The sequence below is a fragment of the Pelodiscus sinensis genome, chromosome 1 (genome assembly GCF_052426305.1).
Source record: "Pelodiscus sinensis isolate ZL-2025 chromosome 1, ASM5242630v1, whole genome shotgun sequence".
Taxonomy (NCBI): domain Eukaryota; kingdom Metazoa; phylum Chordata; order Testudines; family Trionychidae; genus Pelodiscus; species Pelodiscus sinensis.
The window spans coordinates 315,294,168-315,312,434 of NC_143052.1; the positions used below are offsets into that span (position 1 = coordinate 315,294,168).

At 43.4% G+C, this 18,267-nt stretch overlaps 1 protein-coding gene across 2 annotated transcripts in view; it reads right to left on the minus strand.

The window, feature by feature from the left end:
• Window positions 1–18,267, minus strand: part of RNF17 (ring finger protein 17) — a 218,453-nt gene that overhangs the window by 42,491 nt on the left and 157,695 nt on the right. For both annotated transcript variants that reach the window (XM_089775614.1, XM_089775613.1), the window contains 3 exons: window positions 17,180–17,295; window positions 6,850–7,160; window positions 5,418–5,581 (listed from right to left, as the gene is read on the minus strand). In XM_089775614.1, the coding sequence (XP_089631740.1) occupies window positions 5,418–5,581; window positions 6,850–7,160; window positions 17,180–17,295 (591 nt within the window). The remainder of the gene's footprint in view (window positions 1–5,417; window positions 5,582–6,849; window positions 7,161–17,179; window positions 17,296–18,267) is intronic.

Consider the following 18,267-nt stretch of genomic DNA (forward strand, 5'->3'; position numbering starts at 1 on the left):
CAGGGATCGCAAGCATACTTCTCACTTATATGAGGGTCAACGGAGCAAGTACAGGCAGTGCGAGAAAAGCTGCTCCGGGTGCCCCTGGTCTGCTGGGGACCGTCTCCAGCAGACCAGGGACACCTGGAGCAAAGCCGGGAGGTGGAGGGGTCCCGTGCCTCTGAGGCTTTGCCAGAGCAAAGCCTCAGAGGTGCGGCACCCCGCCGCCGCTGCGGCTTTGCTCCCCGTGTCCCTGGTCTGCTGGGGGGGCGGGGGGGGCACAGCTAGTGCCCCCCCCCCAGCAGACCAGGGAGACGTGGAGCAAAGCCCCGGGCCTGTGGTAGAGCAGGTGGGGTGCTGCCGGTTGGTCCCGCAGCACCGCTCCTTGGCGCTACTGGACCAACCCGGCAGCACCCCAGCTGCTCTGCCCCAGGCATCCCCAAGTGTAGCCAGACACAAACCCCATCTTGTTTTTCCACAAACCCCATCTTGTTTCCTCCCCCCCCCCCCCAGAGAGCAAGAGAAAGGCAGTCAGCCTTTGATGCCCTGGGAACACAGGTGTGCTGCCTGTCCCTGACTCTACCATAAACAGAAACCAGACAGTAAATGGGCTAGCTGATGACCCGGGGCCTCCCGTCGCCCTGATAGCTAGTACCAGTAATTGACACGCCTGCACTGTCCCAGAGAGGAATCTTCGCCCATCACATACCAGAGGTGCCCATTGTCTGCATTTTCCCAGGTGTAAATTATGCTTTGCACCCTTCGTGGGAAACTTGGCATTCAAAGCCATTTTTCCTAATTGGCCACTTGAGACCAGGAAGAAGCCTACATGACCCAAGGGGTATAAAAAGAGGTTCAGCAGCCCACCCCATTGGAGCTCCAATCATCTATACCTGCTGGCAGGTATTGATTGTCTCCCGAGGTCTGTGGGACGCCCAACCTCGCCCTACTTCTTCCTGAGGGATTGAGAGAAAGATGCTGGCCACGCCAAGTCTGGAACGCAGGGGTGAGAATATACCTGCTATGTGTCTATTTTGCATGCATTTAATAAGAGCTCAGAGAACCAAAAGGGTTTCATGGTACCTGTAAGTGACTTATTAGTGTAATTTCTGTCCTGTCCTTTGTAGTGGCTGTGTTATCTGTAACACAGTAGTAGCATTTAACAACTAAGTTTACCCTGTAACAATAAAATAGTAACTGTTTAAGCTTTAACCTGACTCCTTCAGTTGCTTTAACAGAACCAAGCACAATTTAAAAGAACTTCAGCCGGTCATAAGGGACTCACTGCCCTGACCGTCGGCTGACAGAATTGGCGTAGTCGGCAGGATTGTGCTACTGGTTCACATACAGCAACATGAAGCCTGTCATGATAGACATGGATTTTAGTGGTATAGAGAAAGGGTTTGCCCAGGAAGGTTGGGGCAACCCAAAATGGGATAGTGAAATGTTAGAAAAGGATTGGGGAAATCCTGAGGAGTTGTGGGTGCAGTTCTGTAAGTATAGAACTGCCTGCAAGCTAAAGAATGGGACAAAGCCTGAGTCTGTGGAAAGGAGCCACTTTCCATTTAGCAAGGAAAACAGGATCAGGCCCAGACAAGCAGGCAGGTAACAGATAAGAGTAAAAGCTTTGTGGTAGAACTGAGAAAAAGGCAGTAAGTACTGAAAATCTAAACCCTTAAAACATACTTACAAGAGTAATATCTGAAACAAGGCCAGTTTTTATTTTAGAGATAAGAAAGTGTTTTAAGAAAAAAAAACACAGAATTTAAACTCTGCAGAGAATGGAGAGAATTGAGCAGTTGTGCAAATGCTAAAATGGTGTAGATAGAAAACTGTGGCTTCTTTACAGTCATTCTGAAGGGAAAATGGGCCCTTTTTCCAAAGGAATGTCTGTAAATAATCCAGACAAATTTGATTCAAATTCGTACATTTGATTAGAGAGACTGCTAAAAGAACTCTAAAGGGAGGGGGTTGTATTGGAACTGAACTACCCCAATGAATAAAAGGGAATGTAATTGTTGTATAGCTATGTAGAAATAGTGTAAGAAAGGTTCAGAGAATGTATGTGTATCTGTGTATAGATAGATAGATAGATAGATAGATAGATAGATAGATAGATAGATAGATAGATAGATAGATAGATAGATAGATAGATAGATAGATAGATAGATAGATAGATAGATAGATAGATAGATAGATAGATAGATAGATAGATAGATAGATAGATGATGTTTTAAGGTCCAGTAATCTTGTTTGTTTGCAGGTTTAAAACAAATTGGTTTGGTTTATTTTCAGTAAGACCATTTTAGTCCAAGTTGTTTAATGAAGGTACAAAAAAACTATAAGCATAAAGAAAGAGTTACACTCTATGCAAAGTTTAATGTGGCTAAGTAGTGTTGTAAACAAAGATTGCACACTTTCCTGTAACATGCCATGTACACTATAGAATGAGTAAAAACTGCAAAAATGTAAAAGCCTCTGCTTCAGAAGTGGAGAGGTAGAAATGCATGTCTCTCAGTACCCAGACGAGCTAGATTCCCTTAAGGATGGGTGCTGAGAGTTAAAGCAACTCTCAGATGTATTTTTTTTTCTTCCCTCAGGAATATGCTTAAGAAAAGGACAAGGAGGTATGAGGCTTAGTGAACAAGCTCACCCTCCTTACCAAATTAATAGTAGACAAACATGTGTCATTGTAAAAAGTCATTTAGCAGGAATTAGGATGGACCATAAGAAGGGGAAGGCAAAAAGTTTGGAGCCCTATAGGCATAGTTGAAGGAATAAGGCAGACATTGGAAAGTTACTAGAAATGAAAAACATTTTTGAAAGAACAAAGCAAGTGATTTGAGGGAATGTGAAGATAAAGGTGGACTCCATGGGAGTGTGGAAGGAACTAAGTGGTGGTTGTAATACATGAAGGGAAATCTTGTTTTAAAATGACACCTTGTTTCTTTGCAGCCTCTTAACAATGTGCAAACCATCTATGCAAAGAAACAATCAAATGTAAACATTTTGTCTATGGACACCTTTGTTAAATCTGCAAAGGAAAATTAAGGATTCTACTAAAACTTAATTGGTTAACTGCATAAAGGAATGAGCTCTATATATTGTAACTCTATTTTGTGGATTTCAAATTAACTAGTTTTATTTTGTTTTGGATAATGTCCTCTTGCTTAAAATTGCAAACAAACAAGGCACAAATTGGTTAGTGCTTCTGTTGGGCATTCAACTCTTAAGGACATTTAACTTTCTAGAAACCAACTTATTAGTTTAAAAACTCAAGCTTTAAAACTTAACTGTCTCTTTCAGGCTGAGTTGATAACACTTTTGGCTTGCTTTTAAATTCAACATTATATGTGAATACAGGCTGCCTGGTTATTTCAAAGGAAAGTGGACAGAGAAGGCTGCTGCTGTCTCAGCAGACTTACACTAACTCCTGTGCTATATGGGCTGGAGCCACCCAGTGGATAACTAACTGGGAAATAGGGGGAAAGCCTGTTTGGAGATTGGAATATTGTTAATGGATATACCAGCATGCAACCCCACATGCCTTAAGCATAAGTCATGTGTCCAAAAGAATAATACTCTAGCTGCATAGCTAAATAACCTAGCAAATGCAGCAGTACAAATTTTTGCTGCCCAGGTGGATTGGGAACGCCTGTACATTTGGCTACATAAAACCTTGGGACACACAGAGAGCTGGTGCGGCAGGCACATGCCAGGGGCTGGCCTATCACCCACAAACAAGCCAGAGCTCTGGTACAAGCTTGCACCCTATGTGCTGAACTCGGAAAACATATAACAGAAAGGCAATGATTTGCCAGGCTAAAAGATAGAAAAATACTATGGGCAACCTGGCAAGTAGAGTATATTGGTCTACCGCCCAGCAGTAAGCAAGAGTGGGAGTATGTTTTAACTGAAGTAAAAATTGTTTCAAGAATTGGTTTTGCTTACCCAACCCGATGGACAACAGGGTTGTCTACGATCATGGGACTAAACCACTTAATAGCCCTTGTCCCAACACCCCAGTTTGGGAACACAAACCCATGTACTGCACTCCTATAAGGGAAAAGGAGTCTGGACCACTGCAGATGCTGGGCTAACACCAATAACAATTACTGAGGCTTGGATTGTATCCAAGACCGGCAAACCTTATGTTTTCTTACAGGAAACTGAGGCAATAGCACTGAACAGTGCTCTAGTGGGATGGATCCCTCCCAATGCTGGTGTGGATCCGGGACACCACCATGAACTTTTTGTATATATATACCGCTTGCTGTTGTAGCGCTTGCAACCACTGTTGTTAGTTACAGACTATTGAAATAAGACATGGTACTCCAACTCGCCATGGTCTTCTTCCTCATCCCAACTGCTACTGCTGTACCAGAACACCTTACTTGACTCCTCTACTGGATTGGGAATCGAGTTTGTCCCTCTCAGCCCAAATGACTGGTAAAACAAAGTGACATCTTCCGATGGGGACCAGTATGGTTCGATGACAGCGACTACCGCAATCCTCTAAATAACTCTGGGGGGAGGTCAAGAGGGGAGGCAAGGGAAGTGGCAACAAACGGTACTTACACTTCAATGCATAATATACAGAGCAGTATAAACAAGTTACTGTAAGAAATTTTAGTTTGTACTAACTTTGCATAATCTTACAACAGACCACATAAAAATCACAAGCAAATACCTAGAGATGCTCATGTACTTCCTGGAAGATTTCTGTATTTCTCCAGGCATACATATATCTCAGGCTGAGAACCCCCGCCCTAGAGAATAACCCAAGAAAAGAGGAAGGAGGATGGGTAGTGGGGCACCCATAGCGAGACATACCTCAAAACTAAAATTACTGCACAGGGTGAGTAACATTTCCTCCTTTAAATAGCAACCCTATGGGAGCTCCACTTCAGGCTACACCTGAGCAGTATAAGCTAGGTGGTAGGGGCGGCTTGGAAATAGAATCTAAAATTGAAAATAGTACTGCCAAGCCAAGTGGTGCATCAGCACTGATGGTACAGGGTAGGGTGTAATGCTTTGAAAATATATGGATTGAAGACTGGGTAGTTCCTCTACATCTCAGATACTGGGACAGTCTTAAAAAATTCAGTAGATTACTATGTTTTTCTTACAAGGTTTCAAAAAGAGTTAGATAAGTTCATGGAGAATAGGTCTATCAATGGTTATTAGTCAACATGGTTAGGGATGCAAGTGTCCCTAAACTTGCAATTGCCAGAAGCTGGGACTGGACGACATGGGATGGATCACTTGATAATTGCCCGTTCTGAACATTCACTCTGAAGCCTCTGGCACTGGCAGCTACTGGAAAATGAGATACTGAGTTAGATGGACCATTGGGGCTTATCCCTGATAATCAATCTTGTGTTTTTATGACAGGTCACTTATCTCATTTGTTATTAAAAAACAACAACCAAACTTACCCTGATTGTACCACCACCAACTTCTAGAACTTTACCTCGATACCACATGGTATCAGATCCTCTTACAATACAAGCTTCATCCTTTTTCCAACAATATGGTTCCAGAAGACCAAGACATTTGACGTTATTTTGCATATCAGCCATCAACTTGTTTAGTTCATTTTCTGCACAAGAATTGGGTGAAAGAGAAATTCGAAAAATGGATTTCAGAGTATTTGTAGGTGCAAATAACTGTTAACCACTATATTTAAAATTATACTAGGCCAGGGCTGTAGAACAATAATTTAGAGCAGGGCTACTCAACTTTGGAAGCCCCGGGGGCCACAATGATACTAACAGCACTTGCTGAATTCCGCAACTTAAGCGTGGTTGCATGTATATGTAAATAGCTTCTTTCACAATGACAGGCATGAATACAAAGATTAAGGAAAGACTATACAACACATAGGCCTCATTTAAGCCATTCTGCTGATATTAATAAAATACAATATTTACCTGATTTCCACCCATATGACAGCACTTTCAGTGAGCAATGACAGTCCAGGAATGTAATTACTAAAATGTACATCAACAGAAGACTATTATATTGACTACTTTTTTTGTCTTGGTTTCCACCCATGTGCCACGTGTTGAGTGACCCTGATTTAGAGGTTAAACTAGAGGTTAAACAGCTTTTCCTATTTCAATTTCCAAATAGCTTTCAAATAGGTTGAGAATCCTACCTATTGCATTTTACTTAATAGTAGCAAATTTGGAGATGATAAATTTTACTTTGTTTTATAAACTTGTATTTCTAATTTAGTATTTTGAGATTTTTTTAAATAATTGAACAAAAAACTTTAAGACTAACAAGTTAATTTTTTTGTAGCAGACAGTGTTATCTGGACACTGGGCAGATTAAAATGTATTTTTAATGAGCAATCAACTAGTATTAAGAAGAAACATGAAAGTCAATTGAGCTGAATTTTTCAAAAGGGACTAAAAGAATTAGGTACTTAACTCCTACTGAAAGTCACTGATATTTGGGCATATAACTCTCTTTGGAAATCCCAGCCTTAAATTTTAAAATACATTTTTACCTGATAATTAAGATCACATGCTACAAAATTAATTATTTTCCCAAGTGCAGCATAACAGCTATTACTCTATGTTTGTGAAGCACTCAGAGACTACTGTGAAGAAGGCAGTAAAAATCAGAAAAGGAAATGTGCCTTTTGTAAAAAGTGTCATTGAGTATGTGTGTATTTTCTAAAGTCACAACAATGTAGTTTCTAGACCACTTTTGCACTGATAACAGAGATAGCCAAAAGGAACTTGTTGCATCAAAAGAAGGGCACCTTCAATGACCATGTGTGTTCTAGTACTGTGCTCCTAACTCATCATTAGCAACAAAACCATAAAAACATCTACTTTCTGCAATTCAGAATCTTACCAAATGATTTGGGTATCATATAAATAGTTCCATCATCTCCAATACAGCTTATTACAGCCAGAAAATCTTTCATGTCTGGTATAATTGGAGGCTTATATGTTCCATTTTCCATTCTTGATTTAAGCACTAGTTTCTTTGACTCATATTCTTTAGGTTCATTAATAGAAAGAGTAGCTTCTTTCTCTGGCACTAAACATTTTGTTGTACAACCAGTTTCTAGAATCAGGTCATTTAAGCATGGACTCTCCTTTGAAACAGGAACTTCAAGAGGCTTCTCAGGATCTGTATCACTTAAATCAATTTCATGAGTTCTAAAATGAATAAAAGAAAAGAATAAAATGAGCAAAGTTTGAAATTATAACCATAATAAAACAGATAAAATATACTTACTCCCAATAGGGTTACGGCAACGTACATTAGACTGACGTTGATACCATGTTCTATCACATGTAAATGTAAAATACTAATTTGTCCATCAAGTTTTCAGAAGAGAATGTTAGTTGAATTCTGCACCAAAAAATTAAAATATGCAGAGTTTGATAGCATTTGAAAATACTGTATTTGTCAAAATAATATAGCATCGCACCAGTTTCAATTCTTTTGGTAATTTATTTCAAAATACCTGCCAGAAAGTATGTCTGTAACTGTACGGACTATGAAAAAGGTTCAGGAAATGTTTGACAAATAAATTCCTTACTATTTTCCCGGGTTGTATCTCCTTGGGACCTAATTGATCCCAAACCAGGGAAATTGATAGACCAGGGTAGGTCAATAACAGCACCTTTGCTGCCACCACCTGCAAGGCTTCAGTGGCAGCAGAAGGACTGGCGCTGACTGAAAAGGGCTAGGGGTGTGGGGCACCATAGAGAAGAGGCAGGGTGAGCCGTATGGTAAGGGAGGCAGCAATAGTCAGGCTGCACTCCTGGCCCTCACTGCAGGCTGGAGGGCTGCACTCTTGGCTCCTAGCCACAGTGCTCCATAGCTACCCTATCTCTTCTCCCAAGCATCTCTCCATCCCCATTCTTCTCCCTCCTTCCCTGAACTTGAGTGTCTCAAATGAGCTTTTTGCAGCACTCTGGAAGCTCTAGGATGGAGGAGGAATAGTTACCAAATGGGTGGCTGACGTTTCCCCATGAGTGCTTCAGCCCAGGACCGAGAACACCAGACCACAGATGTTGCTGGATGACAGAAGTTTGGACTTTGCAGGTCCTACCTGTACAGAACTCTGACTAACAATTCATTTAAAACTACAATACAGAATCATGTTTCCCACACTACCCAGAAGCAGCACAAAAGCTTGGTGGAGTGAAGGGTAACAGAGGAAGAGGAGACAAGGAGTCCTGTGGCACCTTATAGACTAACAGATGTATTGGAACATAAGCTTTCATGGGCAAAGACCCACTTTATCAGATGCATGTAGTGGAAATTTCCAGAGGCAGGTATAAATATGCCTATATATATAGGCATATATATAGGCTAGAGACAAACGAGGTTAATTCAGTCAGGGAGGGTGAGGCCTACTTCTAGCAGCTGATCTGGAGGTGTGAACACCAAGAGAGGAGAAACTGCTTTTGTACTTGGCTAGCCATTCACAATCTTTGTTTAATCCTGAACTGATGGTGTTAAATTTGCAGATGAACTGTAGCTCAGCAGTTTCTCTGAAGTCTGGTCTTGAAATTTTTTTGCTGCAGGATGGCTACCTTTAAATCTGCTGCTGTGTGTCCAGGGAGACTGAAGTGTTCTCCTATATGTTTTTGTATATTGCCATTCCTAATATCTGATTTGTGTCCATTTATGCTTTTATGTAGGGACTGTCCAGTTTGGCTGATGTATATAGCAGAGGGGCATTGTTGGCACATGATAGCGTATACTAGATTGGTAGATGTGCAGGTGAAAGAACCAGTGATGCTGTGGCTGATCTGGTTAGTTCCTGTGATGGTGTCACTAGAGTAGATATGAGGGCAGAGTTGGCACTGAGGTTTATTGCACAGATTGGTTCCTGAGTGAGAGTTAGTGTGGTGCAGTGTATAGTTGCTAGTGAGAATTTGCTTCAGGTTGGTGGGTTGTCTGTGGGCGAGGACTGGCCTCCCTCCCAAGGCCTGTGAAAGTGAGGGATCATTGTCCAGGATGGGCTGTAGATCACTGATGATGCGTTGGAGAGGTTTTAACTGAGGACTGTAGGTGATGGCCAGTGGTGTTCTGTTGGTTTCTTTCTTGGGCTTGTCTTGTAGTAGGAGGCTTCTGGGTACATGTCTGGCTTGGTTAATCGGTTTCCTCACTTCCTCGTGCAGGTATCATAGTTTCAAGAATGCTTGGAGAAGATCTTGTAGGTGTTGGTCTCAGTCTGAAGGGTTGGAGCAGATGTGGTTGTACCTTAGTGCTTGGCTGTAGACAATGGATCGTGTGGTGTGTCTGGGATGGAAGCTAGAGGCATGAAAGTAGGCATAACAGTCGGTAGGTTTTTGGTATAGGGTTACTTATTTGCACCGTGGTGTCCAGGAAGTGGATCTCTTGTGTAGGCTGGTCCAGGCTGAGGTTGATGGTGGGGTGGAAGCTGTTGAAATCGTAGTGGAATTCTTCCAGAGTCTCCTTCCCATGGCTCCAGATGATGACGATGTCATCAATGTAGCGTAGGTAGAGAAGGGGTGTTAGTGGATGAGGAAGCGTTGTTCCAGGTCAGTCATAAAAATGTTGGCATATTGTGGGGCTATGCGGGTGCCAATAGTGGTGCCACTGGTTTGGAGGTATATATTGTCATTAAATCTGAAATAGTTGAGTGTGAGGATAAAGTCACAGAGCTCAACCACCAGTTGTGCTGTGGCATCATCAAGGATATTGTTCCTGAGAGCCTGTATTCCATCTACATGTGGGGTGTTTGTGTAGAGAGCCTCTACATCCATGGTGGCTAGGATTGTGTTTTCTGGAAGATCACTTATGCATTGTAGTTCTCTCAGGAAATCAGTGGTGTCATGGAGATAGCTGGGAGTGCTGGTGGCGTAGTGTCTGAGTAGAGAGTCCACATATACAGACAGTCCTTCAGTGAGAGTGCCAATGCCCGAGATGTGGGGCGTCCAGGATTTCCAGGTTTGTGGATCTTTGATAGTAGATAGAATAACCCCGGTCGGGGCTCTAAGGGTATGTTGATTTGTTCCTGTGCTTGTGTAGAGTATGTACTGAGCAGATGGTGCAGTTTCTTAGTGTACACGTCAGTGGGATCTGAGGAAAGTGGCCTGTAGAATTTGGTATTGGAGAGTTGTCTGGCAGCCTCCTTTTGGTAGTCAGACCTGTTCATGACGACAACAGCACCTCCTTTATCAGCCTCTTTGATTATAACGTTGAGTTGTTTCTGAGGCTGTGGATGGCATTGCATTCTGCACGACTGAGGTTATGAGGCAAGTGATGCTGTTTTTCCACGATTTCTCCCTGTGCACGTCGGCGGAAGCATTCTATGTATAGATCCAGACTTTCATTTCGACCCTCAGGAGGAGTCTATGTGGAGTTCTTCTTCTTGTGCTGTTGGGAGGAGGGTATGTGTGTGTCAGTGTGCTGTTAATTGTTTGTTGAATGTATTCTTTGAGTCGGAGACGGCAAAAGTAGGCTTCTAGATCACCGCAGAACTGTATCATATTTGTAGGGGTGGTGGGGCAAAGAGAGTCCCTGAGATAGGACAGACTCTTCTGCTGGTCTGTGTATGTATCTGGATACATTGACGATATTGCTGGGTGAGTTAGGGGTACCACTGTTGTGGCCCCATGTGGCAGGTAGGATTTTAGACAGCTTACAGTCCTTTTTCCTCTGTAGAGAAGTGAAGTGTGTAATGTAGATCTGTCTTATTTTAGTGAAGTCCAGCTGTGTGGACGTTTGTGTGGAAGGTTGTTTCTTTATGAAAGTCTCCAGCTTGGAGACCTCTTTTTTGATGTTTTCCTGTTTGCTGAACAGGATGCTGATCAGGTGGTTCCTCAGTTTCTTTATATGGCATAATATCTCACTGTAGTCTGTGCAGTATGTTGATTGCAATGGATTTTTCACCTTCAGTCCATTTGGTATAATGTCCATCCATTTGCATTTGGAGAGAAAGATGATATCTGTCTGTACTTGTACAAGTTTCTTCATGAGGTTAATAGATTTCCACTCCATACAGCTAAATGCAGTGCCTTGCATGGTGTCAAGTATCAGAGGAGTAGCCGTGTTAGTCTGGATCTGCAAAAGCGACAAGGAGTCCAGTTGCACTTTATATACTGGAAGAGGAGATTACTCACAATGGCTGTAACTGATGTTCTTTGAGATGAGTGGCCCTGGGAGTGCTCCATAGCAGGTACTGGTGCATCCCATTGCCACAGAGAGGATTATTTCTAGCAGTGCATTGGGGGCCATGCACGGTTTGAAGTACAGAAGAGGAAGGGAGGGTAGTGAAACATCCCCAGGGACGTTTATCTCGAAGAACATTATTTATAGTCAAAGTGAGTAACCTTCTCCTCTTCTTCCTCTTTAAGAGACGTCTCTGGGGGTGTTTCACAGCAGGTGACTGCAAAGCAATTCGTCTTATGGAGGTAGGGACTTTGGATCAGGCAGGTAAGCTGTCTTCAGTACAGCCTTTGCCACTTTTGTGGAGTGCAGAGGGCCAGCAGAAAGTGCACAGTACTCAGCGAAAGTTTGTTCTCATGTCCATGTAGCAACAGCACATATATCATCAATGGGAAACCTCCTCAGGTAAGCAACCGAAGAAGCAACTGCTCTCATGGAATGTGCATGGACTGAAGTAAACATTCAAATCGTAGCACACTGCTATGCTGTCAGAGCTCCAATGGAATAATCCTTGAGATGATATTGATGTCCCTTGCTATGCTCCGCAATGGAGACAAAAAGTCTTGGGGATGATCTAAAGGGTCTTGTTCCATCAAGGTAGAAGGAGAGTGCCCTGCAGATGTTGAGCATGTGCATTTGTGCCTCAAAGGAGCTGGCATGAGGCTTGGAAAAAAATATAGGTAAGTGTATGGTCTGATTAAGGCAGAAGGTGGAATTTACTTTGGGTAAGAACTTCAGATGTATCCATAGAGGGACTTTGTCCTTAAAAAAGATGGTAAATAGTGGGTCTGTCATTAGAGCAGCCATCTCTCCCACTCGACATGCTGACGTTACTGCAACTTAAGAGCGCTATTTTGAGAGTTAAGTGGAGAAGGGAGCATATTGGCCATAGGTTCAAATGGAGGTTTCGTGAGCGTGGTTAGTACCAGATGTGGGTAACAAGGTGCCTGTGGAGCAGCAACATCAAGATATAATGCCTGTAGGCCTTTGAGGAAGTGTTTGTGGGATGTGCAGAGACTGTGGTGTCATCAACAGTAGTGTGGAACATTATTGCTGCAAGATGTACTATGAGCTCATGGAAAGGTAGAATTGCATAAGGTACAGTATGTATTCAAGGAGTGCAGGTAAGGGGGCTTCCTCCAGGGGTATGTTACAGGAAGCAGCCCAATGCACAAAATGAGACCATTTGTTACTGTATGTCTTTCTCATTGCAAGGTACATGCTGTGGACAAGTACTTCCCTTACCTGGTCTGAGCATTGTAATTCTATGCCCGTAAACCATTGAGGTACCACGCCTTGAGATGAAGTGTGAGGAATTGTGGACGGGAAGCTTTGGAACCCGATTGGAATAATATGTTCAGATTGCATGGAAGTGTGATTGGGCGATGTAGGGTCATTCTATTCAGGAGGGGAAACTACGGTTGCTGAGGTCAACAAAGTGATACTAGGATAACCCTCGCTTTGTCCCTCCATATTTTGATGAGTACCCTGTTGAGGAGGGATGCATAAAGTAGGTAATGGTCCCACTTGAGGATGAGAGTGTCTCTGAGTGAGTCCTTTCCAATGCCCACCCTGGAGCAATAAAGTGGGAACTTTTTGTTTGTTCTGGTGGCAAACATATCTGCATGAGGGTATTCCCACTGTTCAAATATCTCTGCTAGAACTGAAGGGTCAATCTGCCACTCGTGATCTTGTGGTAGGGCTCTGCTTAGGGCATTGGTTGTGGTGTTTAGAGTGCCAGGGACAAGGCATGTGCTTATAGAGATGCCATGAGTAAAGGCACCAATTCCAAAGTGCTATGGCTTCCGTGCATGGGGCATGGAATTGTGCCCCACATTGTCCGTTTATATAAAACATGCAGGCTGTATTGTCAGAATACATCCTGATGTGTCTTCTGGTGACGTGAGGTAGAAAATGTTGACATGCAAACCGAACAGCCCTGAGCTCAAGGACATTGATATGTAGCAACCTCTCTTCTGGAGTCCATAGGCCCTGGTTTGCGATATCTTTCATGTGTGATCCCAGGCCATTAGGATGACCACTGTGGGTTCTGGGGTTTGAAAAGGTATGTCCCTGCACAAATTGTACAGTTTTGTCTACCACAGTATTGCACTTTTTACTGTGCTGGGAATGGACAGCATTTTGACCAGGGAGTATAGGCTGGGCTTGTCATTCAATCTGAGCCACCCCTGGAAGTGCCTCATGAATAGATGGGCATTGGGGACCACAGAGTTGCAGGACGTCATGTGTCCCAGGAGTTGTAAACAGTCATGGACTGGGACGAGTGGCATTATGTGGAGCAATTGGACTAGCTCACCAATCTTTAGGAATCTGTACGGAGGCAGAGAGGTGGTGGCTGAGGCAGAGCTGAGGTGCGCCTTGATAAATTGTATTGACTGAGTTGGCGTAAGGACTGATTTTTTTCTTGTTGATTAGGAATCCCAGCAACGGGAAGCACTGACATACCAGATAGGTGCAGAGACAGGATTCATCTCGAGTTCTTGCCTTGATAAGACAGTCATTGAGGTATGGATATATGGTAATGTCCTGTTTTCTGAGGTGGACCGTTACCACTGCTAGCATCTCGGAGAAAACCCTTGATGCCGTGGAAAGTCCAAAAGGTAGAAACATATATTAGTAGTGTTGTGTAGTTAGGGTGAAATGGAGAAACAGTCTATGAGCAGAGTGGATAGACATGAAAATATTTGTCTTGTAAGTCGAGAGACAAAAACCAATTGATGAACCCAGAGAGGGGATAATGGTGGATAATGTAACCATTTTGAATGTTTACATTTTAACAATTTTGTTCAGGGCCCTCAGATCCAAAATTGGACTCCAACCTCCAGTTTTTTTCTGAGTGAGGAAGTAATGAGAATAAAACCCAGACCTCTGATATTCTGGGGCAACAGATTCTATAGAATGCAATTGTAGGTGGTGATCTACTTCCTGTTGTAATATAGTTTTGAGAGAGGGGTCCCTGAGAGGGACAGGGTGGGTGGGCGAGATGGGGGAATGGGATAGTGTAGCCAAATGAGATTGTCTATAGTACCCATTTGTCAGATGTTATGTTGCACCATTTGTCATTGAATGGCGAAAGTCAATAGGTGAAAGGTTTCTGAGTCTTTGGGAGCTTTGGAGAAGGCAAAATGGTTTTTAGTTTGATGAATGCCTCAAATTTGCTTATTGGGCAGAGGCGGATGGTTGGTAGCATTGCCCTGATTGCGTCTATGCTGCTGTCTGTCTCAGCTGCATTGTTGGTGTGGCATGTGCTCTTTGCTTTTGGTATTGGTATGTGAACTGCAGATATCTCAGTCTCTGGTATGGTTGGTATCTATATTGCCTCCTCCTTGTTGCAAGTGTCTGAATGCCAAAGGAATGCAGAAGGGCCCGAGACTCCTTCATGGAATGGAGGACTTTGTTGGTCTTAGATGAAAAGAGGTTTTCACCCTCAAACTGCAGATCTTCCACAGATGACTGGATTTCTCAAGGGAAGGCAGAGAAATTGAACCATGGAGATATTTCATGACAACGGTCGTAGCTGTTGCTCTTGTGGTTGTGTCTACTGTCCTCAATATTGTATGGCCCTCCACAATGGCTGCTCTAAACTGTGTCTTTTTCGCCTCTGGTATATCATCAATAAAAGTATTAAATTTTGTGTAATTGTTAAAATCATATTTACTGTGGAGTGCTGCTTAATTGGCCACTCTTAGTGGTAACGTGGCTGAGGTTTTTACGCAGGGTGTCAAGTCTCTTATTATCTCTGTCTGATGGCATAGAATGGTTTTGCTGCTTTTTATGTCTTTGCTGAGCTGCGTCAACTACCAAGGAGTTTAGTGGTGGATCAGTGAATAATAATTCTGACCCCTTTTGGGGAACATAATACTTGCAGTCTGCCTTTCTGCAGGTGGGAGGAATTGAGACAAGGGTTTTCCAAACAATTTTGGCAGATTCCATGATGGCTGAGTTGATAGGCACAACAATTTTAAAGGAAGATGTAACCTTCACAATGTTGTTAAGCTCGTATTGTGTCCTGCACTTCTTCCACTGCAATGTTCAGGTCAGCTGCAACTCTCTTAAAAAGTTCCTGGAAAGGAGTGAAGTCTTCAGTGGTTGCCGAGAGTGGCGGCATGATAGCCTCATCCATCACAGACAGTTTGTGTCTAAAGATGTGTCCGGACCTAAGTTGAGGGACTGCAGTTCATTAATTGCATTCTGTTTCCTCTGTATTAAAGGGGATTGGGACAGGGGAGAAAGAGCCTTTATAGTGTGCTTTCTCTTAGATAGTCTCTTTTTGTGATGTTTAGGCCATGGGGCCCAATATCGCCATTGCGGTAGATAAGGAATGGGTGGTGGTGTCCATGGGTATGGAGCCCAGAGGGACATGCCAACGTTGGGGGAGAGTGGGCAAATTCATCATGGGACAAATGTCCTGATGTTTCTGTGCCTGGCAACAGCTGGGGTGAGAAAACCTCTGGTTCCTCATCATCATCACTTGATAACAAGGTAGGTGATGACATGTATTTGGATGGTGCTGAATAAGATAGTTTGTCAGTGCTTAAAAATGGAGAGTTAGAAGTTCAGAGACAACTGTGGTCTCCTTATGCTGGTAGCTAGGTGTAGGAGTAAACGGCACCAAAGCTAATGGTGTTGCACCTGGCGCTGGCACCTCTGGTATTTCAGGTGCAGAGCCCACAGAGTGGGTATTTGCCACCATCTGCAATGGTGGGATGGTGCCCATAGGCTGCGCCATCAGCTGCTGCAGTGCTGTGGTAAGAGTTCTTGGCGCTGTGATCTCAGACGTTGCTGCGATCTCAGAAGATGCTGCTCTGGTTGATGCTGTGCTCAGTGCTGTGAGGCAGGCACTGAATGGCTTGTAGCCTCTGTACAGACACCATGTGAGGGGTTTTTGTGGAGAGCCTGGTCAGCACCAAAGGTGCCCAGCTTATCATATGCGCTGAGGGGAAGTTTGTCAGCTTTTCTCACCTGCCTATTATTCAAATGCCATTTAGGCAAGTGCAGATCTTGAGGCAGAGAGGCAGCACATTTCTTTGAGGTTCTTTTGAGTATAATCCCCTTGTAGTTGGCTATTTGCTGAGAGTCTGGGTCTGAGGAGGGGGGGTTGGCCCTTCCCAATCAGAAGCATCTTCAAGCAGAGATCTCTGTCTCTCAACATTTGCACCTTAAGTTTAGCGCAGTGTGGCAGAACTAAGGGAGAGAGATGTAACTGCTGAGAAGACCGAGGGAACTTGGAGGTTTGTTGGGTGGAAAAGCTATTGAAAAAATGTTTGGGGGGGGGGTAAAGAGGAATTGTTAGGGATCCTCCCCTATGCAGATTCTGACTGAGCTCTAGTCTCTTCCATTCAGTCAGACACATCTGTTCTATCCTTGCACTTCATTTCACCTCTGTGGGTCTCAGCAGCTGCCTCCCTGATCCACATATAATTCTGCAGACTTCCTTTCTCTGTCCCCAGGCTCCACACTGTCAACCCACTAGCTCCTGAGCCTTCTCTCCTGTCTGTCTCCTATACTAACTATTATGAACCCCAGTCTATGACCCACCCCCAACATTTCCATGGTGCCCCGCTCTGTCCTAACCTGACTCTGCAGGCAGGGAGCTGTGATGAACTTCTACTACATGGGAAATTCTGCACCACTGGGCATGCACAGAATTTCCCCCCTCCCCCTCCAGAAATTACATTCTGTCCCAGAAGTGCTGCAGTTCTGCCTTTTGCTCACCAGAGACCACTGTGGTGCCACAACAGCTAGCTGAGTTCATGCTGCTGGCTGTTCCAGAACTATAGTGGCTACTGATGAGTGAAAGGCAGAGCTATAGCCGTTCATGGCAGAAATAGATGTTCTGTGGAAAAAATTATTTGGGACACATGAATTCTGTGGATCTGCAGTGGCAAGAATTCCCTCAGAAGTAGTTTTTGTTTTACTTACAAAAGTAACAAATGCCAAGATAAATGTGTCAGCTTTAAGGAGGAGATGTGAAATAATGTTACATTAAGAAGAATACCCATACCTTTTGTTTCTGAAAGCCAGACCCCTTTTCATAAGATATTCAGAAACATCAATACGCTGTCCTGCTTCATCATTGCAAAAAATTTTCACAGGTAGCGGCTGAGATCCATCATTTTCCTGTGAGGAATGTAAGATATGGAGATTGTAACTGGAAATTCTTTGAGACATCTTGTTCCTATATGTATTCAACATATATGATACACATGAGCACCCATGTTAAAAATTCTTCATAGCAATGTTCATTGGCCTGTATGTGCTCCATATATATGAACATAAGAATAGCCATACTGGGTCAGACCAAAGGTCCACTAGCTCAGTACCATGTCTTCCTACAGTGACCAATGCCAGTTGCCCCAGAGGGAGTGAACAGGACAAGTAATCATCAAATGATCCCTCTCCTGTCATCCATTTCCAGCCTCTGACAAACAGAGGTTAGGGACACCATGCTTCCAGTGCAGGATATTACAGTCAGTGTGAGTCAATGCTTCTCCAATTCCTCTTTTTACTGCAATCCCACAAGATCCAAAGCAGAAGAGCTAGAGGGCAAGTAGTGGAATACAGATATGGATTTCACAACTTGAAGTACTTCCAGTTACAGTAAGTAACTTCCATTTCTTCTTCAAATGATAATCCCTATGGGTATTCTAAATGTGAGCAATTGTTAAGCAGTGCAAAGATTGGAGGTGGGCATGAAGAAGTTGGTGGCAAAGATGCATATTTCAATTCTGCATCCGCAGCTGTGGCATGAATTAAAGCACAGTTTGTTGCGAACGTGTAGATGGCACTCCAGATGGCCTTGCAAACACCCTGTAATGGAACATCATACAGGGATGCCGTGTTTGCATGGAGTAAGAGCTCTTTGTTGTGGCAACAGAAAGTCTTCGTGAGTTCTTATTGGTTGATTTCCCATGTTCAATCTTTTCACCACCTGTGACACATCCTTAATCTTTTCTCCCTCCCATCTTTCTGCTTAGGACCACACAAATTTCTTCTAAGAGAAAAATGATGAAATACACTGTGACCTTCCTCCTCCTGAACCTTCCCCTTCTCTTCAGTCAGCCATAGAAATTTCTCATCAGCTCCCTTCAT